At 45.7% G+C, this 24,338-nt stretch overlaps 1 protein-coding gene across 1 annotated transcript; it reads left to right on the forward strand.

Annotated features, from left to right (window-relative positions):
- Positions 1-1,068: 1,068 nt before the first annotated feature.
- RBP2 (retinol binding protein 2) lies at positions 1,069-24,269 on the forward strand. Its single transcript, XM_028099216.2, has 4 exons — positions 1,069-1,141; positions 14,593-14,771; positions 22,523-22,624; positions 24,219-24,269. The coding sequence occupies exons 1-4, from the start codon at positions 1,069-1,071 to the stop codon at positions 24,267-24,269; spliced, it is 405 nt and encodes a 134-aa protein (XP_027955017.1).
- Positions 24,270-24,338: the final 69 nt, after the last annotated feature.

The raw sequence follows: 24,338 nt of genomic DNA on the forward strand, positions 1-24,338 counted from the left end.
CAGACGCTTAACGACTGAGCCACCCACGTGCCCTAAATGCCTACCTTTCCAAACCAGGAGGCTAAGTGCTCAGCTTACAGCAGCTTCTAGCTGGACATCAAATAATGAAGCCTAATGCTTCTCATCTGTCCATTTCCTCTGCCTTCACTCATTTTCTCTTTGTGGGAAGTTGTCCTTTACTCTTCCCTTTATTCCACACTGGTTTTTTGATAGCAAGTGAGCCATTTTTTACTGTGTGTCTTCCTGACTCCAGTATATTTACTAAAAAATAGATGTGATACTTTACATTCCCCAAACCACACACAGACAGAACCATTTGCTTAGATTTCATAGTATATGAATACATATATTAGAGTTCCAAAGGGCCATAATCAAAATTGGTCTCACCTTTGGGGACTCATAGTTTATCCATCTCAGCCCACACCTCTGTGCTTTAGAGTGTAGTGGCCCCTACTCAGGCCTCATCTCTCAGAACTATGCATCACAGCAGTAATCCAACCCATTTTCTGACCCACTGGGACAGCTAATTTGGGGAACAGCCTGAAACAAGAGTCTTTGTCCAAATGCAAGCTATGCCCCCCACTCTGGTCAAGGTGATCCTCAGCTTGCTCTTGGGGTCTTGAAGCAGAGTCCCACTGCCCCTTTGTCTCCCATCTGGCCTCCCTCCAGATATCACTTGCTTTTAGTAGATTGGGCCCTGCCCAGTGTGGGGGGAGCACTACGTATTGATTTTCCTCAAGTGCAGGACAGAGTGTTCAGTGTGGGGCCAAGGGTTCTGTGGGAACACAGCCAGCCAAAAAGTTGCTGCTCTGAGGTCCTGCATGTGGAAGAGGTCACTGGGACACCCATGCTGGCCACGTTGGACTTTGAATGTGTGTTGCTCACAGTCCTGCTGAACTTTGCAAAGGAAAGTTTTTTGGGGGTTGTGCTTATAACCTTTGAAACTGTTATCTTAAAGCCATAAACCTGGTCCACTATACTATAAAAGTAGCTCATTTCAACATGTTCTCCCTGCAGCCTCCTCCTTGACATTCAACACTCACCCACACTGAACCAGAGGCTATTACCATGACGAGGGACCAGAATGGAACCTGGGAGATGGAGAGTAATGACAACTTTGAAGGCTACATGAAGGTCCTAGGTAAGGGGGAGATGAGGGGTGAGGGAAGGAGGGGAACTTTGGGAGAACTGTGGTCGAGCTCTCCAGACAGTGCCACTATGGAGTTCAACAGATCTGTGTGCAAGCCTTGCTCCTTATTTGCTAGCTATGTAATAATAGGTAAATCATACAAATTCTCTGAAGCTCAGATTCCTCATCTGTAAGTTGGGAATAATAGTAAATGAGATTTTGTCTGAAGTGTCCTTAGCATAATACCTGGCACAGAGGAAAGACATGTGAATAGAGGGTACACACACACACACACACACACACACACACACACATACATGCACACATGGAGTAAAACCAGACTTGACAGGATAATGCAGTAGTTCTCTTGCCTTTGACCACCGTCTCTTAGATCACCAGTTGGACCTGATATTATCCACGAATGGGGACTGCCTTGCTCTTGTGCCAGGCTTGTGGTAGGGAAGCAGACAAGGAGTAGCTAAAAAATTTCTCAGCTAGAGAATATCAGACCCACAAAAAAAAGAGAGAGAAGATAGTAGGAAAGGGAAAATGAATGAGGGGAAATCGGAGGGGGAGACGAACCATGAGAGACTATGGACTCAGAAACAAACTGAGGGTTCTAGAGGGGAGGGGGGTGGGGGGATGGGTTAGCCTGGTGACGGGTATTAAAGAGGGCATGTTCTGCTTGGAGCACTGGGTGTTATACGCAAACAATGAATCATGGAACACTACATCAAAAACTAATGATGTAATGTATGGTGATTAATGTAACATAATAAAATAAGATTTAAAAAAAAAGTCTAGAAGTGGCTTTTGTCACATAAATCAAACAACTCACCGATGTACCTGACTTCTGAACTGGACTCCAGGCCAAGGGCTTGATCGGTGTGTGTCCTGAGTTGACTCTCTTGTGGGGATCTCTCATGGGGCTGACAGAAATCACATGAAACCTGAAGGAGGAGCTGGTGTGTGGGGCAGCTGCTGTGGGCTAGGCACTGGGCAGGGAGCTTTGGCTGCCTGTGCTTATTTCATCCTACAACAGCCTCCTCATCACTCTTCCAGCTTTAGAGCTCTCCACATAAGGAGCTCCTGGTTGGAATCTCCCCACTGCTAGGGCTGCCCGAGGGGTCAGAAGCCCAATAATTTGGATATGATGATGGGAAGTCTCATCAAGAATGGGAATTGTGGAATTTTCTGTGCAATTAACTTCTAGCTTGATGAACATTTCTACCGTGTTCAGTGAACAAGGAGAGCTGGGACGTATTGCACTACTTACAGAGTTTGGAACTTTCTTCATGTACTCCAGGCATGTTTCCAACACAGAATTGCTTTCTTTTTCCTCCTGGCTATCCAAATTTTACCTCAAATCCTTGGGGGAGAAGGGAGGAGGCACAAATCCTCCTACCAGAGCCCCAGTCCTGCTGTGCGGAGTAGTTTAGCACCCCGGGTGGACAATAGAATGGAAAACTGATTCTATACATCGGAAGATGGTCTGGAGCTTAGCTCAGAAGTATAATTCTGAACAAGATCATGCAGGTGAGGAAACCAAACCAGAGAGGCCAGCCCAGTTAAGGCTTGCTCTCTAACCTTGACCAATTTTTTAACCTTCCAGAACCAGTTTCTTCATCTGCCAGATAGGAATTTTCTGGCCTGGGTTTCCTCACAGCATGCTTACTGTGTCCAAAAAGAGAGGAGGCAGAAGCTGAATGGCCTTTTATGACCCAGGCTCAGAAATCATACAGCATCACTTCCAGTGTATTCTATTGGGTTGAAGGAGTCATGAGCTCACCTACATTCAAGGGAAGGGTACAGAGACCCCATCTCTCAGTGAGAGGAATGTCATAGTCACATGGTAGGAATAGCAGGTAGGATGAGAAGTATTGTTGCAGCCTTTTAAGTAAATGCAATCTGTCACCCATAGGACAGTGGGTGATTCTATCCCTTGGGGCCATAGCAATACAACAACAGGAACAAGATATAGGTGGGGTGGTGGAGGGGGCTACTGTACACAGGTCACTGAAGGCTTCCTAAGTGCTCAGTGGGGTTTTGAGGGATGGAGGGAATTGCTCCATACGGAAGTAGAGTCAGGCATGACTCTGCAGGCGTGTGCAAAGGCCAGGCCAGTAAAAACGTGGTGTTGGGCAGAGGGAACAGGACAAGTTGTATTGCCAGAAGGTGAAGTGCAAGGGGGGGATGAAAGAGAGTCAGAAAGGTGACAGGCCAGATCTTGAAGGTGGTGTGCCACCACGTATGGACTTAACCCTACAAGGAGAAGAAGTGTCTGCAGAGGAGAGAGAAGCCACCAATGCTCACTCTGACAGCCAGGGGTGAATAGATCTGCAGGGACTATCAGAGAAGTGAAGAGCTTGTTGCGATGGCCCTGGGAAGATGATAAGAGCAGTGCCAAAAGAAGGTGGACAGGGTGAAGTCTGGAGTGGGAAATAGACTAGATTTGGTGACTGGGTGGGGACAGGGCAGGGAAGCAACCTAGAAAATGAAACATCGTCATGTAACTTTAATCAGTGAAGATGTGGACATATGACGGAAAGTGTGTGTCCTAAAACTGCTCAGTTAATGTTCAATTTAGAAATCTAGGAATTCTTTAGTCCACAAATTGTAAATATTAGGGAGGATCCAATTCTTCTCTTTATTTAGAAAAGAAGGTGGGGGGCCATCGTCTATGAAGAACATCTTTTCATTTAAATGAACGTGCACAGATTTAAAAGAGCAGAGGCCACTGCAAAAAGTCCTAGTGGGTCTCTGGAAAATTCTACCAGAAAGGAGGTAGGCTTAGAGGCTGAAGTCAGCCAGCTCCCCCCTGAATGGTCTCTGCCAGGAAAGGTTTCCTGAATACTCACAATGTCCCAAATCCTGTCCAGACTGTTTAAGAGCCACAGTCCAGCTTCAGAGGTGAGCATATGCCATGATAAGTGTTATCAAGCCATGGTAAGCATCTTGCCAGAACTTTATATACATTATTTCATTTAATTTATTCCGTTTCAACACACGCATTGAGCACCTATGACATGCCAAGAACTGTTCTAGGCACTGGCAACATGGTGGTCAATGACGTGACAAGTTCCTTGTCATCCTGTAGTGTACATGCTAGTGGCAGCGAGAGAAAGTAAATAGTTTAAAGTAGTGGTAAGTGCTTTAAAGAAAATAAAAAGTACCTCTTGAGTGAAGAGCGTTGGGTGGCCAGGGAAGGCTGTGTGAGGAGGTGACAGGCGAACCAAGGCTTGACTATCAAGAAGTGGTGTCACAGGTACAGGAGACAGCAAATGCAAAAGTTCTGGGTGTGTTCAAGAAACACAAAGGTTGGTGTGTTGAGGCGTGGTAAACAAAGGGAAAGTCAGCCATTTATGATGGAAGACAATCTAGCTGATTTATATTCTTTAAGGATAACTACGACTACAGTGTAGAGAATGAATCATTGGAAGGCAAGACTAGAAGCAGGGAGGCCCATCCTAGGAGGCTGCTGTGTTGTTCAGGCAAGAAGTGGTGGTGGCTTGGGCTAGTAGTGCCCAGGAGCCTGGAGAAGAGAGTACAGGCTCAACAAGTATTTTGGAGATAAAGCCAACAGGGCTTGCAGAGGAATATGAAACCAGAGGATGTGGAGGAAATGAAGATAGTCCCAGGCTTAGGGCTAAACAACTGAGAAGATGGTGATCTCATAGGCTGAAATAGGGAAGACATGGGGAGGAGTAAGTTTGGAGAGAGGTGCTGGGTGGGGCGGAATGCACTAAGACTTCTGTTTTGCATATTTTGATTTCAGATGCCCATTACACATCCAGATGGAGTATTAAAATTGGCATGTTGATACAAGATCTAGAGCTCAGGGTATAGTCAGGGATTAAGATGGAAGGAATGTTTTCCATTTCTCAGGATGAGGAATCGGAAGCCCAGAGAAGTGAAAGGACCTCCCTGGGGTCACCTGTGGCTGGGAAGTAATGTTGCTCAGACAGGAACCCAGTCTGCCTGCTTCTACCACCCAAGCTCTTTCCACAGCACTGTTCTAGGTGCAGATACTAAGCATGGGGGTAGGGGAGAAGGAGCTTCATTCTGACCAAGTTGTGTCGGGATGATAGACAGTCAGGTCCCTCAGAAACACTGCAAGAGTCACTCAGAGTCCCTGGGTGGAAATTAATTAGCAAATGAAGGGGAGGGAGAGAGAGAAAAAGAAAAAATGTCTGATGACCCAAGGAGTTATATTCACAAAATTTGGATTTCTGCTAGTGCTTACAGGTCAAAGAAGTTACACACATTGCGGAAGTCTTTACTCGAACCACATGGTATCTGGTTGGACTTTTTTTTTTAAGATTTTATTTATTTATTTGTCAGAGAGAGGGAACACAAGTTGGGGGAGTGGCAGGCAGAGGGAGAAGCAGGCTCCCCGCTGAGCAGAGAGCCCAACATGGGACTCGATCCCAGGACCCTGGGATCATGACCTGAGCTGAAAGCAGACGCTTAACCCACTGAGCCACCCAGGCATCCCTGACTGGACTTTTAAACAGGGAAAGTACTGGGGGTGTGGCGGGTAGAAAAGCCCCAGTGAAGATAAGTTGAGCCCCTTCCTAGCCACTTCCCCTAGGAGAGAGAGAGCCCCTTCTCTCCTAGCTTGTATTGGCCCCACCTCCCCCTGCCCCCATCCGAGCAGTGAGTCCTAGAGTATGAGTGAGGAGTGAAAATCATGCAGAGGGAGCAGAGAGGCACCCCAGGGTCTCCAGTCTGCCTCCACTGGCTAGGAAATTTGGAGATGCCCATGAGAGACAGGAGGAGGCAGGCAGGGGGCCAGTCCAATTTCTCTCTAAATGTGTTATCTGGAGGAAAAGATGCAGAGAAGATTGCTCTTGCACTCTGCTTCTCACAGTTGCCCAAGAGTGCTGATGATCTGAGAATTAAGGAGTCCAGGTTTAAAGCGCATCAAAGGCGTGCTTGAAATAGATCTCAGATTTCACATGATAAATATGTGTGCATCTCTCTCTTTAATTTACAAAGAGTGCCTGCCCTTTTAGCCCGCGACTTTAGCTTTGTTCACAAGCATATTACAAAGCATTTTAATGGTGAGTAGCATACACATATTTCAACTTTATGACTTACATTGTTCAAAATGTAGTTATGGAAAGTATGCTTTAATAAAGTCACTTCAGTGTTGTTTTCTTCTGCAGTAGCTACAAGCCACATATATTATTCAGAAATAGCTTGCCTTTAGACCTTTTCCTCTGAGATAGAAATTCATTTCACCTGGCTTTAAATCAGGCTCGAAGATACCTTTAATCCAGAAAAGCAGATAAAACATACTCGCTAACCCTGGTGTTAAAATACCGTATCAGGAAAATAATTTTCTCTGCAAAGTACAAAGAGGAAGTGTTTTTGTAATCTCTGTGTGTGTGTGTGTGTGTGTATGTGTGTGTATTCTACACCAGCAGTTAAACTTTTCCTTTGATTAGAAATATCACTAATCCACCAACAGAACACTTGGCTCCCCTACCCTGGGGTGGAGCAGAGGTGACATGATTAACTAGCCTGTGCAAATGCTAAAGGGTGGCCAAGACACCAAGCCATTTCTCAATCCAGAGAAGCAGCAATACTTGATTCCATTTGCATAGAGCCCCTAATAAGGTTCCCCCGGCACTGGTCAGAAAGATTGACTGGAGGTGGTGTGGCCAGGATGAACCATTTCTCTCAGCAGTAGGCATTTTTAGCTGTGATCCACCTTTCTAGGCAACCAGGGACAAGCAATAATTTTTGTTAGGGGAGCCTTAGTTGTGAGTGATAAACAGAATTTATTTGTGGGCAAGCTGTCAGGAGCTCTGTTCCGCTGGGTAACTCTGAACCCACCACTTAAATTCTCTGGGCCTTGATTTCCACATCCTCTCTGAGGAAAGCTGCTGTCCTAAATGTTTCCGTAATCCCCAGTTCTCCCTTCGTTGTTTTGCCTGGAGCCCTCCCCCTTGTTTCACCTGGTTAACACCTGGCCTGTGGTTTTCTTTCTCATCTCCTAACTACAGTTCCGGCACCATGGTTTAAAACAGCATGGACATCAGGAGCAGGAGCTGAAGTTGTTTCTACCCACTGGCCAAATTTTGCAGCAAGAAAGCTGGTCCATGCAGAGAAACGTTTGGCCAGGCTGGATAAAATGCCAGGGCTACGCTAGTGAGGAAGTAGATCAACCACCATTCTGACTATTCCTTCGGAGTCCAGAGCCCTTGAGATGCATCAATATGAACCAAATATTTCACTCTGCACTGAATGCCGATCTGGCCACTGTTTCACCTAAACAGAAAAGGCCAAGGGGTGGAGGCCAATGTGCACAGAATACCCACAAGCTCATTGGTACTTTGTAAAGCATTTTACCATCATTTTAACTGAATCCTTACATAAATAACACTATGAGATAAGCATTCTTTCCCCATTTTACTGTGAGAAAGCTTAGAAGGCTCAGAAAGGGAAAAATGACTTCCTTGAAGTCACATAGCTGGGAAATCTGGGGCAGGATTTATACCTGGATCTGACCCTCACTCTTTTATACCAGTGGTTCTAAACTTTAGTATGCACAGAATCACTTGCAAGGCTTGTTAAAACAAACAGGGCCCAACCCCCAGGTCTAGGGTAAGCCCCAGAATTTACTTTTTGTTTTGTTTGTTTTGTTTTGTTTTCCATGCCCTCCTAATGCCCATCACTCAGTTACATCCCCCCACCCACTTCCCCTCCAGCAGCCCTCAGTTTGTTTCCTATGACTGAGAGTCTCTTATGGTTTTTCTCCTTCTCTGATTTCATCTTATTTTATTTTTCCCATATTTATTTTTTAGAGTAGCTCTATTTTTAACTTTTTTAATATTCAATTAGCCAACATATAATACATCATTAGTTTTTGATGTAGTGTTCAACAATTCATTAGTTCCATATAACACCCAAGGCTCATCACCACACGGGCCCTCCTTAATACCCATCACCCTGTTACCCCATCCCCTCAACCCCCTCCCTTCTGTAACCCTCACTTTGTTTCCCAGAGTCCAGAGTCTTTCATCGTTTGTCTCCCTCTCTGATTTCTTCCCATTCAGTTTTTCCCTCCCTTCCTCTGTGGTCCTCTGCACTATTCCTTATGTTCCACATATGAGTGAAACCATATGATAATTGTCTTTCTCCGCTTGACTTATTTCACTTAGCATAATCCCCTCCAGTTCCATCCATGTCGATGCAAATGGTAGGTATTCATCCTTTCTGATGGCTGAGTAATATTTCTACAATACAATATATTGTGTATATGAACCATATCTTCTTTATTCATTTCCCAACCTATGTTTTTAAGTTGCTTCTTAACTTTTATTTTCTTTTTCACATATACGTTTTATAGATTTATGTCCCATACCAGCCCGTTTTTCACTCAATTCAATTTTATCTTGATGTATCTATAAGTCCCGATTTCTTTGCAATTTTCAGATACAGTGTCTTTTAAAGAATGTATTTATTTATTTGACAGAGAGAGACACAGCAAGAGAGGGAACACAAGCAGGGGGAGTGGGAGAGGGAGAAGCAGGCTTCCTGCGGAGCAGGGAGCCCAATGTGGGGCTTGATCCCAGGACCCTGTGATCATGACCCGAGCTGAAGGCAGGCGCTCAACGACTGAGCCACCCAGATACCCTGGGATATGGTGTCTTCTAACATGCAGACCAAAAATCAAGCAGGAACAGACAGATCACCCTGCTTTGTCCACCCTGAGAGATTATAATCTCTCTCCCCACCCCTCATCTTTTTTTTTCTCTCTTTTTTATTTCTTCTTTATTGTTTTGGATCATTTTGGCTTTGATGGCATATCTGTGGTAGCTTTCGACCACTTCAGATTTTTTTGTAGGTGCATTTTGCTTGGGTCGTGGTTGATATTTTGGACTCTGTACATTCCCTCAACCATCCCTCAACAGAATGACTAGGAGGAGAAACTCCCAAAAAAGAAAAGAACCAGAGACAATGTCCTCTGCCACAGATCTAATGGATATGGATATAAGCAAGATGTCAGAGATAAACTTCAGGGTAGCAATTTTGAAGTCAATAGCTAGGCTTGAGAAAAGCATTAGTGACAATATAGAATCTCTAAGGGCAGAAATGAGATGTAATCAGGCTGAACTTAAAAATGCTATGAATGGTTGCAGTCTAAACTGGATACTCTAAGCCAGGGTAAATGAGACAGAAGAATGAATTAGTGATCTAGAAGATAAACTGATAGAAAGGAAGGAAGTTGAGGAGGATAGGGAGAGGCAGCTAGAAGCCCATGAGAACAGACTTAGAGAGATCAATGATGCCATAAAACGTTCCAGTGTTAGAATTACTGGGACCCCTGAGGGGGTGGAAAGAGAGAGAGGACTAGAAGGTATATTTGAGCAAATCATAGCTGAGAACTTCCCTAATCTGGGGAAGGAAACAGCATTTGTATCCAAGAGGCAGAGAGGACCCCTCCAAAAATTAATAAAAATAGACCAACACCCCAGCATATAATAGTGAAACTTGCAAATCTTAGAGCCAAGGGAGCTATCCTGAGAGCAGCTAGAGGGAAGAGATTTCTTACATATGGAGGGAGGAATATCAGAATAACATCAGCCCTATCCACAGAGACCTGGCAAGCCAGAAAGGGCTGGCAAGACATATTCAGCGTACTAAATGAGAAGAACATGCAGCCAAAAACACAGAATTTACATTTCTAAGAGGTTCCCAGGTGCTGGCCCAGAGACCTCACTGTAAGAACCACTGTGCTAAACTATGGTAGCCATTAACCAATCTGGAAGTGTTTCTTGAGCACCTACTCTGTGCCCAACCCTGGGGACACGGAGCAAGAAGACAGCATTGTCCTCATAGAGGTTAGATTTCGGAGGAAAGAACAATCACCCCCACGAAAAAGTCAGAAGAAACTATCAGGCCGTGTCTTCTGGGGGGTAAAGCTGTGTGGTCTGAAGAGCTGGTGAGGAAGGAGGCAGGAAAGAGCAGAACTGGCTGGAGAAGGCAAGGCTGGGCTGGGGTCTTGTGAGATTTGGAGAGCTGTGAGGAGAGTGGCAGGGATTTAGGGGGCGAACACACAGGGCACATACAGGAAAATGCGAAGTACGCGGAGCACAGCAACCTGTGAGATCAAGGGGCTTCATAAAGATGATTATGATGATGGCAGTAGCTACCATTCATGGGGCCATTACCACAAGCCATCAGCCACTGGGCAGAACTCTTCACAAACATGATCATATTTAATGCTCAAAGCAACCTGATGCCGTTCCTAATAGCCCTGCTTATGGCCACTGCTCTCTGCTGTTTGTAGATCTGGACTCAAGGGTCCAGCAGTGGGACTGAAGCTGGACACACAGGAGTTACTTGACTTGCTAGACTGTGTTTCTGGGGCAGAAGGAGAGAAACAGGAGTTGGAGTGTGACGTTAGCCCTCTGCCTGCCACAAGCATGTGCTTATACTGACTAGATATGGAAAACTCTTCCGTGGCTTTTAGCAATTTTAAGGGAAGATTAATTTCTAAGACAGAGATACTTGACCACTTGGCCCTGTTTACTCTTTTCCCTTCCAAACAGGCCAGCAGTTACCTTGAAGGGAGAAAATGAAACAGGAGATAGTTCCATAATTGCAGGGCCCAGGTGACTGAGAGAAAGGTGGAGGGTTTTGTCAGCCCTTTCTGTATCATGTTCTATGGAATGTCAGACCAACCGGGTGGGATGTCCCACCACAGGGTGGGTCTACAGCCCACACAAGACTGGGAAGGTCCATATCCTGTATCCCCACTGTTGGGGTTGCAAAGCGTCTTTCCTAGATTGAAGGCTCTGTGAAGTTCTTCAGTGTAGAAACCAGCTTCTCTTGGTTTTACCTCCTCATTTCCCAAATGTAGTTGATTATGAGCCACATTTTTTGGACCACCCAATGACCTATGAAGCTGAGCACCATGGCAAATGCAGTGGGGTACCCCAGCCTCTGCGAATGCTAGCCTAGAAGTGTTCATGCGCAAAGGGCAGCAGAGAGAGCTTTTATCTAATTCCACGTCCTGTGGCCTCATTGTAAGCTGTGTGGCTTGGATGTCCCCGGGTACAGTTCCCTAAGCCACAAAGCAGAAGCTAAACGAGCTGTCAGAAAAAGGCCAGGGGTTAGAGTGTGATTGATCCAGCTCAGACTTTGTAGAGGACCCTGATCCCAGAAAACAACTGCTGTGTGGTAAAGACAGCACATTAGAGCTCCAGGAAACATAAACTGCCCCAAAGAGGGAAGTGTCCTCTAGTTGGATCCAGAAGTCCCTGCAGCTCCAGGGGAATTGTGAAGAAGAATCACTCAGAAGTCACTGATATTTGGGCAGCCACAGAAAGTGCACAGACTCTGGTGGTCTGACATTCTGACAAGACAGGCCGGCCCAGAGCTTGTGGAGCACTGTGCTGGCCCCAGAGACAGGCCATTCTGATGTCAAATTCCATCTCAATCACTCCCTCGCTATACAACCCAGGGAGAGTGACACAGCTTCCCTGAGCCAGTTTCCTCATTGGTAAAATGGAGATAATATAATACTTACCTCATGGGTTTGTTGGGTGAGGTTTCTCAAGGGTGGTTCCACCCTGGGGCCCCATTCCTGGTTGGTTCCAAGGCGTGTCTTAATTACCACCCCAAATATTACCAAGGGTCCACACAGAGTAGCCCCCAGATCATCTGACCTAAAATTCAGCTCCTATGTTCCCCATAAGATTAATTTTCTCTCCGATTCTTCTGGATCGCACCTTGACTCCCAAGCTCAAAACTACTGTTTGCTCCTCCCAACCTGATCCCTCCACACATATCCATCCAATTACCAAATCCTGTGATGGCTTTTTCAGTTGTGTATGCTTAGACAAGTCACTTAACTTCCCTGGGTCTCCATGTCGTCACCTATGGCTTGAGGAGTAGGTGCTTAAGTCATGGCTTTCAAATTTCCTCTAAACCGTACAAGTCTCTCCATACAGCCCCTTATGATGAAATCCGAGATCTAAAACCATCCAGAGATTCTGGGTCTAGGGTAAGACCCAGAAATTTGTAGTTTTTACATCTTCCTACATGATCCTGATGGGCAGCCAGCTTTGGGACCCATTGGTGAATTCTTAAACATGAAATGTTCTCAACAAATAGTCGTGAACAATATTTGAGCAAGACACTAGCATTCAAGCACTAGCTCATGCCAACTTGAACCTGTTTTTCTTTTCAACTTAGGACACAGGTATGTAATCCCTTTACCTACTGGGCTGCCTGATGTTATTTGAAATTATTCCCTTTATGATAAAGGCTGACTATACAATTTCAGGTCCAAAAGCCCAGGCAGGGACCTTCCCCATGCAGATGTGGTACTCTTGTGGGTTCCCAGCTGCCGTCAAACTGCTGGCTCACACTGAGGTCCAACCAGCCAGCTTTAGTATCTTCTTGGCCCTTTAGGAGGAGAAGAGTGATAGTAATTAAAGAGATCCAGAAGGAGATGAGTCAGAAAGGAATGGGAAGAGAAGATGAGGGGAGTGATGCCTGGCTACCATGGAAGGGCAGCAGAAAGAGTGGCAGTAGGCCAGCAGGGGTGTTAATTCTCCATATTGCCAGGAACTTCCTAAACTGTTGGTAACTGCTGGTCTTCCTCATGGGCACAACAATATTTATCCCCCACCAGAAAGCACACAGTGTGAAGTTTAATTACTGACCTACCAGGGGCTGGGATTCTCAGAGAAAGAACACTCAATGAATTTGAATTGTTCTTACTCTTGAGGTCATTATTATATTTGGGTTATGATAGAACCAATGTCAGTATTTTTAAAAACTTCCAGGTGGAGTTTCTGGAAAAAAAAAAAAAGCTAAAGATTTAGATCGGCATCCAAAAATATCTGGAGAATTCACAGACATAAAGGGGATCCAATATGCTTTTGGCTGGACACTAAGAGCTTAATGATGTTTATAGCAAGTTCCAGAATTATCCTCTGTTTCTAAATCTATGCCACGGGACAGTGACATTTTGGCCTGGGTGACATTTTATACACAACCAGAGGTTAGCAAGAAGTTTGGCTCCACACCTAACTTCATACTGTAAAATTCAAAGCTTAGTAAATGAAACACCCCACTGAAGGACACACTCCCTTTTGTTTACTAATAGTCTCTGAGAAATGAATACATTTTCCTTTAAAATACTTCCTAATAACTTCCTCCCTATTTTAAAATAAAGATATAAAAATAACTGGAAGGCTCTCTGGTGAGACTTAATTTTCAAACACCCATTGCCATTTGTCTCAATCAAAAATATACGTGAAAACAAATACTGCCAATGTATCAATTGTCAATCTGTCATAGCAATACTGCTTGAAGTGTCATCTATGACCAATAATATGAACATCACCTTGGAGTTTATTAGAAATGCAAACTCATGGCTTGCCCTGAGACCTACAGAGTCAGAATCTATGGAACTGGGGCCCGAAGATCTCTTTGCAGAAGTTGTCTTGGAAATTCTGATGCATACTAAACTTTAAAAAGAACTGCCTTATTGTTGGTCAACATTTTGCAACATATATGTGTATCTAATCATCACATAGTACCAGTTAAAGCAATGCAGTGTTATTTGTTAAATGTATCTTAGTAAAGCCGGGGATAAAAAGAACTGCTATAGAATTTGATGGGAAAAAAAATCAAGGCAAAGAAAAGATGTAAATGGAGTAAATGTGGCAAAATCTTGATAATGTTTGAATCTGGGTAATGGATGTGTGGAGTTCCTGGTACTCTCCTTTCTACTTTGGTTTGTTTTAAACTTTTCACAATAATAAAAATATGAACAATCATTCATCTTTTCCTTAAAAGCAACAAAAGAAATCTCTGCACAAGTATTTATTAAGTGTCTGGAATATGCTTAACATTGTCCTGGGGGCCCATGACTGAGGCAGAACAGCCCAGCCTAAGTACACCCCCAATCTGCTTTAAAAATGGAGGTTCGTATGTATCCTTACCTACAATGGACATTAACAAAAGGCCCATTTTTACCCATGATCTAGACTGGTTACTTTTAAGCGGTCTTTTTCCTTTTAAACCATGAGATCTTTCATTCAGCAAACTCCTAGGAAGAAATCCACTATGTCAAATAGAATGGAGCTTCTGTGGAGGAGGGGTGTGTGTGTGGGCACATACCTGCATATGCATGTGTGTACGTGTGTGTATGAATTCACTTGCCTACTGGGAGTTGCAGCTCAGGGGTGAGCCCTGCCTGCTACCTCCCCCTCCCATCAGGCTTCTGAGGGGGCACTGAGAGACCCTAGGTTTCCAGACGATTGACTGAGATGCCCAAACTGGCCGTGTGTAAGACAATTCTTGTTTCCCATTTGAGCAAAGAAATGTGGGCTGCCCATGGTCTGAGTATCTGGTCCTGAATGTTTGGCCTTGTTAAAGAAATGAATGAGTCTAGCTGAGTACATCATAACCTCCACAACTCCCTTTGCCAACAGATATTGATTTTGCCACCCGCAAGATCGCAGTCCGTCTGAATCAGACGAAGATCATTAATCAAGATGGCGATAACTTCAAGACAAAAACCAACAGCACATTCCGCAACTATGAGCTGGATTTCACTGTTGGAGTGGAGTTTGAGGAGTTCACGAAGGGCCTGGATAACCGGACTGTTAAGGTGAGGACCTGGCCTGGCATTTCTACTCATATACTCTGTGTGTAGAAGCCGGCCATCTGGCTTCACAATGAAAATATGACAGAAACAACCAGGGAGGGATCAGGAGAGGGGACCAGAGTGACTTGATGCTAGCAATAAGCAAGTATCGGAAGCTCAGCAAGGAGAAGCAAGCTGGCTTCTACACTAAGCTTATAAGCGAAGGAGAGATGGAGGACTGGCGACCTGTCCAGGACCTGGGGTAGGAGGCCAGCTCCTATGCCAACGTGGGCCTGACAGGCAAGGGCAATATCGTAGGGAGTGACAGTGATTTTGCAAGCTGGGTAGCACAGCTCTTCATCCCAGGGGCAGCCTTACTCAGCACCAGCCAAGCATTGCCATGGAGCACGGGCTCCTCATGTTGCTAGGTTGCTTTTTTTCTTTTCAAGAGATGTTGAGAATTCACAAATTTTTATATGAAATACCTCAATTTTGGATTTTTTAAAGAAAAATGCAATGCTAATCAGAAAAAGTCAGTAGACTAAAGAAGTCAAGGTTTACCCAGTGCTACTGACTTAGAGAAATCTCTAGCATGTTGATGGTTTCTGTCCCAGCATCACCTTAAACTCACAGGACATAATCAAGGAAATCTCCATCTACCGGAAGGCCAGACTTCTAGCCCCTTGAACTGCTCAGATATAGGTAGGACCCTGAAAGTGAGCAAACAACTCTGAGTGCACAAGTGGGGAGTTATCTCGAGGCCCGAGAACTGGACTCTGCAAGAGAAGCGGGCCCTCACCCAGAGGAGCTGTTTGTAAATAAGGCAGAGAATGACAGCAGCAGGGAGAAGTGGGGTTGGGGGCAGGGGGCAGGGGGTAGGGGGAGACAGGGTAACAGCAGGCCCCCCTAGCCTTTTGCGTCACCATGTGGTATCACAGCCCAGTGTCCAATTGCTGCAGTGCTCGCACTCACACTCAGTGCACCTGTCTTTGGTTATCCAAATCCAGTTATACCTGGTCAGTCCCTGCAAACAGGAACAGGGGGAAATGCAATCTCAGTCATATTTAAGGATTCCTCCATTCCAATCTTTTTTTTAAAGATTTTATTTATTTGAGAGTGCATGTGAGTGAGAGAGAGAGCACCAGCATGAATGGGGGGAGGGGCAGAGAGCGAGGGAGAAGCAGACTCCCCACTGAGTAGGAGCCCAACACAGGACTGGATCCCGGGACCCTGGGATCATGACCTGAGCCAAAGGCAGATGCTTAACTGAGTGAGCCACCCAGGCATCCACCGCCCCCCCATTCCAATCTTAGCATCATGCAAGAACCTCATGGATTACACAGTCCAGGAAACTTGGAAGGACTTCCAGTTTGTCGTTTACCATGGTTGCCACTGACCACTCACTGTCCAGGTCCATGCAGTTTATACAAGGGTGGGCAGCTTGCATATTTATAGTACCCGCTCCCTCCATGCCAACGCAGCCACGAGGACCTCTGTCCTAGCTCCCAAAGTGAGTATCTCATCCCCAGGTATCTCACACCACCAGTGGGCCAGCCCATCAGAGTGCCACAAGGAAGCTGAATCCTCCACCCTGCCTTTCCCCTTTCACCATGAGCCCCACTCTCTCCAGAGTCCCACTCTTCTCTGGTGCTTCCAGGAGCTCTTTCAAAGTCAGAGGTCTCAACTCTCCTCCAAAGCAAGAGACATGAGCTCTGGCTGCTCTCCTGGGGTGGGGAGAAAACCTGTCATCATTCTTTGGTGATAACTCTAAAGCCAAGAGAGCAAGACACATTTTATTTCTCCATCAAATTGTCCTGCAACATTGATAATCTCAGCCATCAAGTCAAGGTTGAATTATATTTAGTGCTCCTTGCTAAAGAAAAGTGGGAAATGAAAAGCACTTTGGAAATGCTTCCATCAGAGCAGTCTTGGCATAAGGGCCGAAGCTTCCGGGCTCTGGAACAGCTCCTTGTAGAATCCCCTCCCTGAGGGGTTGATGGATCGACAAGGCTTCTCTGAACTGTGTGGCTGGAAGGCCAATTCCTCAGGCACCAGAACGGATGGGAAATCTGTCACTGAATTTTTGCATCACTCTGCTGTTCTAGCCTAATCTGTTCACAGTGATCCATTTTCCTCTCCTTTCCATTCTGGATGTGGGCTGTGGAAAAGCAGGCCTGTTCTCTCTGACTTCTTCTTTCATCACCTTTAATAGTAAAGAACTCACTCGTCCTAAGATAAGTTACATCCTTTCAACCCTGACCATTAGAGTATTCTGCCTCTCAACACCTACTGTTGTTCCTCTTCACCTTTCCCTGGGGTCAGCTCGAAGTCCTGCAGAGAGAAAGAGAATCCCACTTCCCACTTCTTATGTCTGCTTTACCCACAACAAAAAGTTGGGACCTATACACACACAGACACACACACACACACAGACACACACACACGGAGACACACACACACACAGACACACACACACACACGAGACCGGTGGGGCCTGAGAAGTCCCCAGGACAGAATTTGCCCAGTCTCCAGCAAAAGGCTGTTCCCATGAGAATCACAACCCAGACCAGATGCCGTCAGGACTACCTACTTCCTGTAATCTGACTGGAACCCTTCAGCTGGAAAGGGACCACAGGGAGCCAGTGAGTCAGTCTATCTCTCTGATTAATTTCTGTGGCCCGCATGTGGTGGCACAAAGCTGTGTGTCCGTGTTCATGTGCACACATGTTGACATATGTGTCTGCACGTGTGCACACGTGTCTGTGTGTGTGTATGAGCACGTGTTGCTGTAGTATTCGTGCTCTTATTCTCCAGGCCTCTGCTTCTGAACATCTCTGCCACCCTCACGAACCCCTCTGAGAAGCTCACCATTTGGCAGTTTGGGGGAGAGGTGTGTGTGGGGTGGGGTTGTAGCCAAGGCACAATAGGGCCCTACCTACAGTGCCCAGATCTATGCCATCCCAGAGCAGGAGTGGTGACACTACTTTAACCGTGGGGTTGACACTTTGAGGGACCCAGGGACCCCTTTCTTCCTTCCTGCAGGTCATAGATATTTTTCACTTACTACCCTGATTTGTTTCTAAGAGGATTTAGAGCCCTTTTCAAAATCACACAAGCTACCCAGAATAAAATTAAAAAGAAGTAACTGAATGTAATGGAATAGCATGCCAGCGTAGAAAGGAATGGAACACCGATACATACCTGCATGACCTTGGGAAACATCCTGTTAAGTGAGAGCAGTCAGACACAAAGGCCACATATTGTATGACTTACATGAAATGCCCAGAATAGGCAAATCCCCAGGGGCACCTGGGTGGCTCAATGGGTTAAGTGTCTGCCTTTGGCTCAGGTCATGATCCTGGAGTCTTGGAATCGAGGCCAACTTTGGGCTCCCTGCTCAGCGGAGAGCCTGCTTCTCCCTCTCTTCCCCACTCGTGCTCTCTCTCGCTATCTCTGTCACTATCTCTCTCTCTCTCTCTCAAATAAATAAATAAAATCTTAAAAAAAAAAAAATGAGGCAAATCCCTAGAGACAGAAAGTGGTTGCCAGGGGCAGAGGGAATGGGGAGTGACTGCCGATTGGAGCAGAGTTTCTTTGGGGGGCAATGAAAATGTTCTGGATTTGGACAGTGGTGACTGTTTTACAACCTTGTGAGTGTGCTAAACATGACTGAATTGTATCTTAAAAAGGTAAATTTTATCATATGGGAATTATATCTCCACTGAAAGCAGTAAGTAATTGGGGTGGACAATCAGGGCAGGGGAAAGCAGACACGGACTATGGTGGTTAAAACAAGGAATGTCACGTGGTGTCCGCAAGAGCCCAGGGGCAGCAGGCTTCTCCCGGAGGCCCGCACTTAGAATTGTGGGAGGGGAGGGTGGGCGCTGCCAAAATCGCTCTTGCACAAGGGCAGGTGCGCCGGGAAGGTTTAATCACGTTCTTGGTGCTCTTCAATGTGCTTAATTTAAAGAGCCGTTGTTTTCCTTTAAAAAAAAAAACAAAAAAACTCTTAGGGGACTGACTCAAATTTACAGCAAAGTTGCATGAAAATAGCAAAGACCATCCATATACTCTTTCCTGAGAACTACCTACTGTCAACGTTTTGCCCCATTTGCTTTATCTTTTGTACCTGCTCTCTCACTATTCTAAACATATTTTTTTCTGAACAATCTGATGTGTTACCTCTAAGTAATTCAGTGTTTCCTAAGAATTAGGATATTCTCTTATATAATCACAGTATCATTATCCACCTCTGTAAATTTGACATTGAGATAGTACCTTATCTAATTTCCCCTACGGGGCTGTTTTTAACGATGTTAACTGTGGACACTGAGGAGGGAAACTGCAGCTTGGGCCCAGCTTCCTTCTTTAATTCAGTGCAAGTGCGTCTTCTTTATCCTCTGGCTCAGAAGCAATGGCTTCCCTCACTTGTCTCCATCCCCTCAACCTCAAGATCTTGTGAGGCAATCGAGCCTCTTTCAGAACTTCCTCTGATGCAGGGATGAGGGACACCAACTGAAAGCAAATTGACTTGTGGAATTTTAGTTCATCTCACCATTCTCTCTTCTTACTGGCTGTTTTATGTGGGAGTAAGGCTATAACATTGTAGGTATTACTGTAATTCCTTGGTAACCAATTTATTTAGGGTCAGAATAACTTTTAATCTTGCTGCCTGCTAAGATTTATTAAAAGAAAATATTAGGACAGGCCCTCGTGCACCAACATTTTTCTTTTTTGTTCCTTCTACGAATTTGCCAAACCCCTACTACATGAGAGGCCTGGGTCAGGAGCTATGGGTAAAGTAATGAATTAGAGCTCTTTCTGCCCTGAACGGTCTCACAGTCTCATGAGGAAGCAGACAAGTAGATGGACAGTTACCATGCAGTGTCCATATTGATGGTCATGTGTGTACTCCAGGGGGACCATAGAAATCAAAGCAAGGAGGAGGGCTGGCTGAGTCATTGTCAAGAATCATCATCAATGAAGAACGTATAGGCTCATTTATTCTCGCACATGGATTTACCTCAGGATTCCGTTTCAACAAAATAATTCAATCACAGAGTCCTTCAACACTGCTCACCAAGCACCTTCTCTGCTGAGTCTGGTATTGCAGAAACATGGCCTCTTCCTTCGTGGAGCTTATTGTCTATTGGGGGAGATAGACACTAGTTCAGTCAACATGTATTAGGTGTCCATGATGTGTGAGGCAATGTGGGCTCGGGGAGAGGGGGTTACAAGACACAGTCCTTGCCCAAATAAGAAGACATGGGTCCTTTCTCATCCTTTTGGGAGGGAACAGAGTCCCGTGACTGATGATGGGCACCGATAAATGAATATTCCTTTCTCATCTATTTGGGAGAGAATTCTGGAATATTCCAGACAACATCTCCCTCCCAGAAGAGCAAGGAGAGCAACCTGTGAATTAAGCTTCTTCAACACATTCAAAGATGTGAGGCTTCGGATGGGCCCAAAGAAGGAGGAGACCTATTTTCTTTAGAAAACATGTAGAATTTTATTGTTAAATTAATTTAGGGACTATGAATACATGCAGATGGTTTAAGAAAATTTAAACAGGAGAAAGTAAAATTTCCTTCCCATCCTGGCCTTCCACCTCTCGATTCTTCCTCGGGGACGATCACCATTAAGGGCTCTTTTAGTTCCTTGCAGAGAATATGGGCAAACATATGCATGCATACACATTCTCCCCTTGTTTTATGCACATGGCCATGCTCCTTGCGTTTTTAACTTCACCATACACTATGGAGACTGCTCTCCTCCATAGGTATGGGACTGCCTCCTTCTTTCAAGGGCTGCATAGCATAGATGAACCACACATATTTAACCAGCCACCCACTGATGGAATTTATGAGGCTTCTAGTCCTTTGCCATAACAAACAACATTGTGATGTGTTGAGGAGTAAAGTGAGGAGGGATAAAATTGTACATAAAATATATAATATGGTCAAGGTCAAATATTATTTTAGAACTAGGTAGACTTAACAATCTGTAGAAAACAAATTTGTCCCCAAACATAGACCCGAATGTGCAAGGACAGTAAATAAAGAAACACAGGTCAGTTTGTCACCAACCAGGTTTACAAGACAGATAGAAAAGCAAACGTCTGGTCCTTAGCATAATATTGTTCACAGAGGCATAATACAGTTTGCACATACTTGGAAGAAAACCAGCTGGCATCGGGGTCATCCCTGAGAAAGGACAGGCCCGACGCAAAACCACTGTCTGGATGGGAGTGACATCATCCTTCGGGAGGTGCATGCGCAGTCCTCATCGGGGCTCAGAGGCAGGCGGCCCTGGAGAACCCCCTAGGGATGGTACAAATGGTCCCGAGGCAGGTGCCAGGAGAAATAAAAGGAGAAAGAGAAGCCAGAGGAGTTGAGGGGGCAGGGATGTATAATCTCTAAGTGTGTGCCCAGGAGTTCGAGCCTCTTGGGGTTCAGTAGGTTTATGGCTTCTTCAACTTGCTGGTCAGCTCTGCCTGGCCGTCCAGCATGAGCTGTGCATCTCTGCTGCCCCCCACCCCCCGTGCGACTAGCCAGTCTGCACTGCTGTCCGGAGGAAGCCCAGCACCAGGAGCGGGGCCACCCTCCTGCTTCTGGATGATGAGGATGGCCCTGGAGCCATCTGTTGTGGTCCCCTCCTAGTCAAGTAGCTTCTCTGCCTGTATTATTGCCCCACGATAGGCAGCCCTCACCATGCGGTTCCTGTAGGGAAAATTCCCAGAAGCAGAATTTCTAGGTCAAAGAGTATACACAATGTTATATTTCAAGAGGTAACATAAAACTGCCCTGCAAAAGGATTCAGACCAATTTATATATCCACCAGCCATTTACAGAGGGCCTGCTTCTCCCCACTTCCTCTAACTCAGTATGTTATCAGACTCTTTGATCTTTGACCGTATGATGAATTGTATCTGAAAAACAGCCTTAATTTGCATTTCTCCTATTATGAGTAAGGTTGAATATCTTTTCTTAGGTTTAAAAGCCATCTGCTGGGTTTTAGGTTTTTGTTTTTTTTTGTTTTTGTTTTTTTCCTTTTCCTTGTAAGCTGTTGGCTGTGTCCTTTTTAAAATTTCCTATTAGGGTAATGATTTTTTTCTTTTTGATTTATAGGAGCCCTTTACATATAAGGAAGTCAGGTCTTTGATATGTGTTGCAATTATTTTTCTCAGTTTGTTCTTCATCTGTTGACATTATGCTATTTTACCCTTCCAGAAATTTTACATCATTTATAGTCAAATGCATCGTCTTTTCCCCCACTGATTTGTAATGCTATATTCACCATAGGATAAAATAAGAGAGTAGAATTCCTTTTTTTTTTTTTAAGATTTATTTACTTATTTAAGAGAGAGAGAGAGGGCATGAGCGAGGGCAGGGGCAGAGGGAGAGGAAGAAGGAGAATCTCAAGCAGTCTCCCCACTTAGTGCAGAGCCCAAAGCGGGGCTTGAGCTCACAACCCCCAAGGTCATGACCTGAGCTGAAATCAAGAGTCGGACGCCCAACCAACTGAGCCACCCTGGTGCCCCTACAATTCTTTGAAAGAGAACAGAACCAGCCACAAAAAACCGGTTTGGCAGGAATGGAAGGTATATGTGGAAAGTGAGTCTGGCAGATCTTGGCTTGGCAGAGGCTGAGGGCTCTGTCCTGTGGGCAGGCAGGAGCCTGGCAATGGCCGCAGGAACTGCAGCTGCAGGCTTTGGTTTGTTCCTTCCCAATCAAGGCCATACATTTGATTTCCCTGGGAACCTGTCATTGCAGACGCTGGTCACCTGGGAAGGTGATGTCCTTGTGTGCGTGCAGAAGGGGGAGAAGGAGAACCGCGGTTGGAGGCAGTGGGTTGAGGGGGACAAGCTGCACCTGGTAAGTCCCGGGGTCTGCCCAGCTCCTTTCTGCAGTGCTTACACAAACTGCAGGTTCACCTCACCAGGTGCTTTGACAAGAAAAATGGCCCTGCACTCCTCCCCTGAGCTCCAGCCAAATGCAGGTGGTCATATAGCCGGAAAGCCATTCCCATCCGGCTCAGGGCACCCCAGGAAGAAATCTATATGGCTGTTTCTGTGAAAGGCTGCAATTAAAATGAGAGTTCAAAATGCTGAGTTAGGAAGCCGAGATCCCAGGAGAAATGCAGGGAACCTGTTAAAGACGAGCTGAAGAGAAATGTGAGGCACAGAATGAAGATGCGCCAGAGGAGGATGGCTCCAGGCCTTCTCACCATTATGTGAGCCCGGAAGAAGAGGGGTGGGAGTGGGAGGGATAGGGGCAGGTGGGCTTGGGAACCACTTTACAGACCACAGGTGTTGGCCTCTCATCATCAGGTGTGTCCACCTAATCCTGAAATATTTTAAGTTAACTTGATATTAGAACAGAGCAGGAGGAACAATGGTTGATCTCCTGAAATGAATTATACGTGTCTAGATAGCTGAATTTTTCAGTCTTCAATCTTCAAGGCAATTTACGTGTCCGGCATTCATATAGTGAGAAATCTTTCACTCCTTCATGCACTCAGTCACTCATTTGTTAAATGGCTCTTCATTCATTCGGCCATTCCTTCACCTCTGGAGTCAGGCAGGTATTGGCCCTAGTGTCAGGATTCAGGTCACCGTGGTGCCCTTCAGAGCCGGGCTGGCCTCACCTGAGATTTTGATTTTGGAGGCAGTGTCAACTGGTGATAAACGGGAAGCATTCACCCTGTTTTCCATTGACGGTTCTCCCTACCTGCTCTGGTTTGGATGATGGATTTTTTTAATTGTAGTACAATCCCCAGTGGTCCCTGTGGCTAAGACAATGGAGTCATTGTCAGCTGCAATGATTTTGTGGCTGTCCCCACACTCATATTTTTCTCTCTCCTCCCTCGAGGAGTCATGAGGTACAGATAAGGCCTGGGGGCTCCCTCTGTCTGGATGAAAAGCAGCATCTTGCCTGCAGAGGCAGGCCTGGGGGGAGCCCTTCTGCAGCCCACGCCCTGTTGCCCTGTCATTGACTGGGATGCCACCAACCAACATTCTAATCACTAGAGGCCAGAAAGCCCACAGCATGAAATGACAGCCGACCAGCCTGCATATTCCCGGGCCCTTGCCTTCCAAACGCTTCTCCCCACTAGAAAAGGTCCTTCTTCAGGGCTTCACTGCCTTTTATAAATTAAGAGATGTTGCTTTAATCACGGGAGTAGGAAAAATCCTGCCCAAGAGGGTAATTTCTTTGCATCTTTCATTTTTATAGCTGTTCAAGCTCAATTCAAGTGTCAAAATCAAATTACTGCTACCTGCAGGGCATGCCAGTTGATTGGGTCTATGAGATGCACTTTGCCCCAATTACTAAGTGTCCTCTTATATTCCAGCTTCTCCACCCCCACCCCAACTCACAGACACCAAGAGGCTGGGCGGGGCGGGGGGTGGGGTGGGCAGGCAGAGGAGTCCTGGCCTGCGAGTCACTCACCCACTTTCTGACCTTGCAGGAGCTGACCTGCGGTGACCAGGTGTGTCATCAAGTGTTCAAGAAGAAGTAATGGCTACAAGAGGGCCGCTGAGCCTGGGCTCCACACTCACCACCAAGGGTTCTCTGCGGCCTTTGGGAA

This window comes from Eumetopias jubatus, unplaced genomic scaffold, assembly GCF_037043125.1.
Source record: "Eumetopias jubatus isolate StellerSeaLion01/CBP00866 unplaced genomic scaffold, mEumJub1_p1.0 scaffold_1, whole genome shotgun sequence".
Lineage (NCBI taxonomy): Eukaryota > Metazoa > Chordata > Mammalia > Carnivora > Otariidae > Eumetopias > Eumetopias jubatus.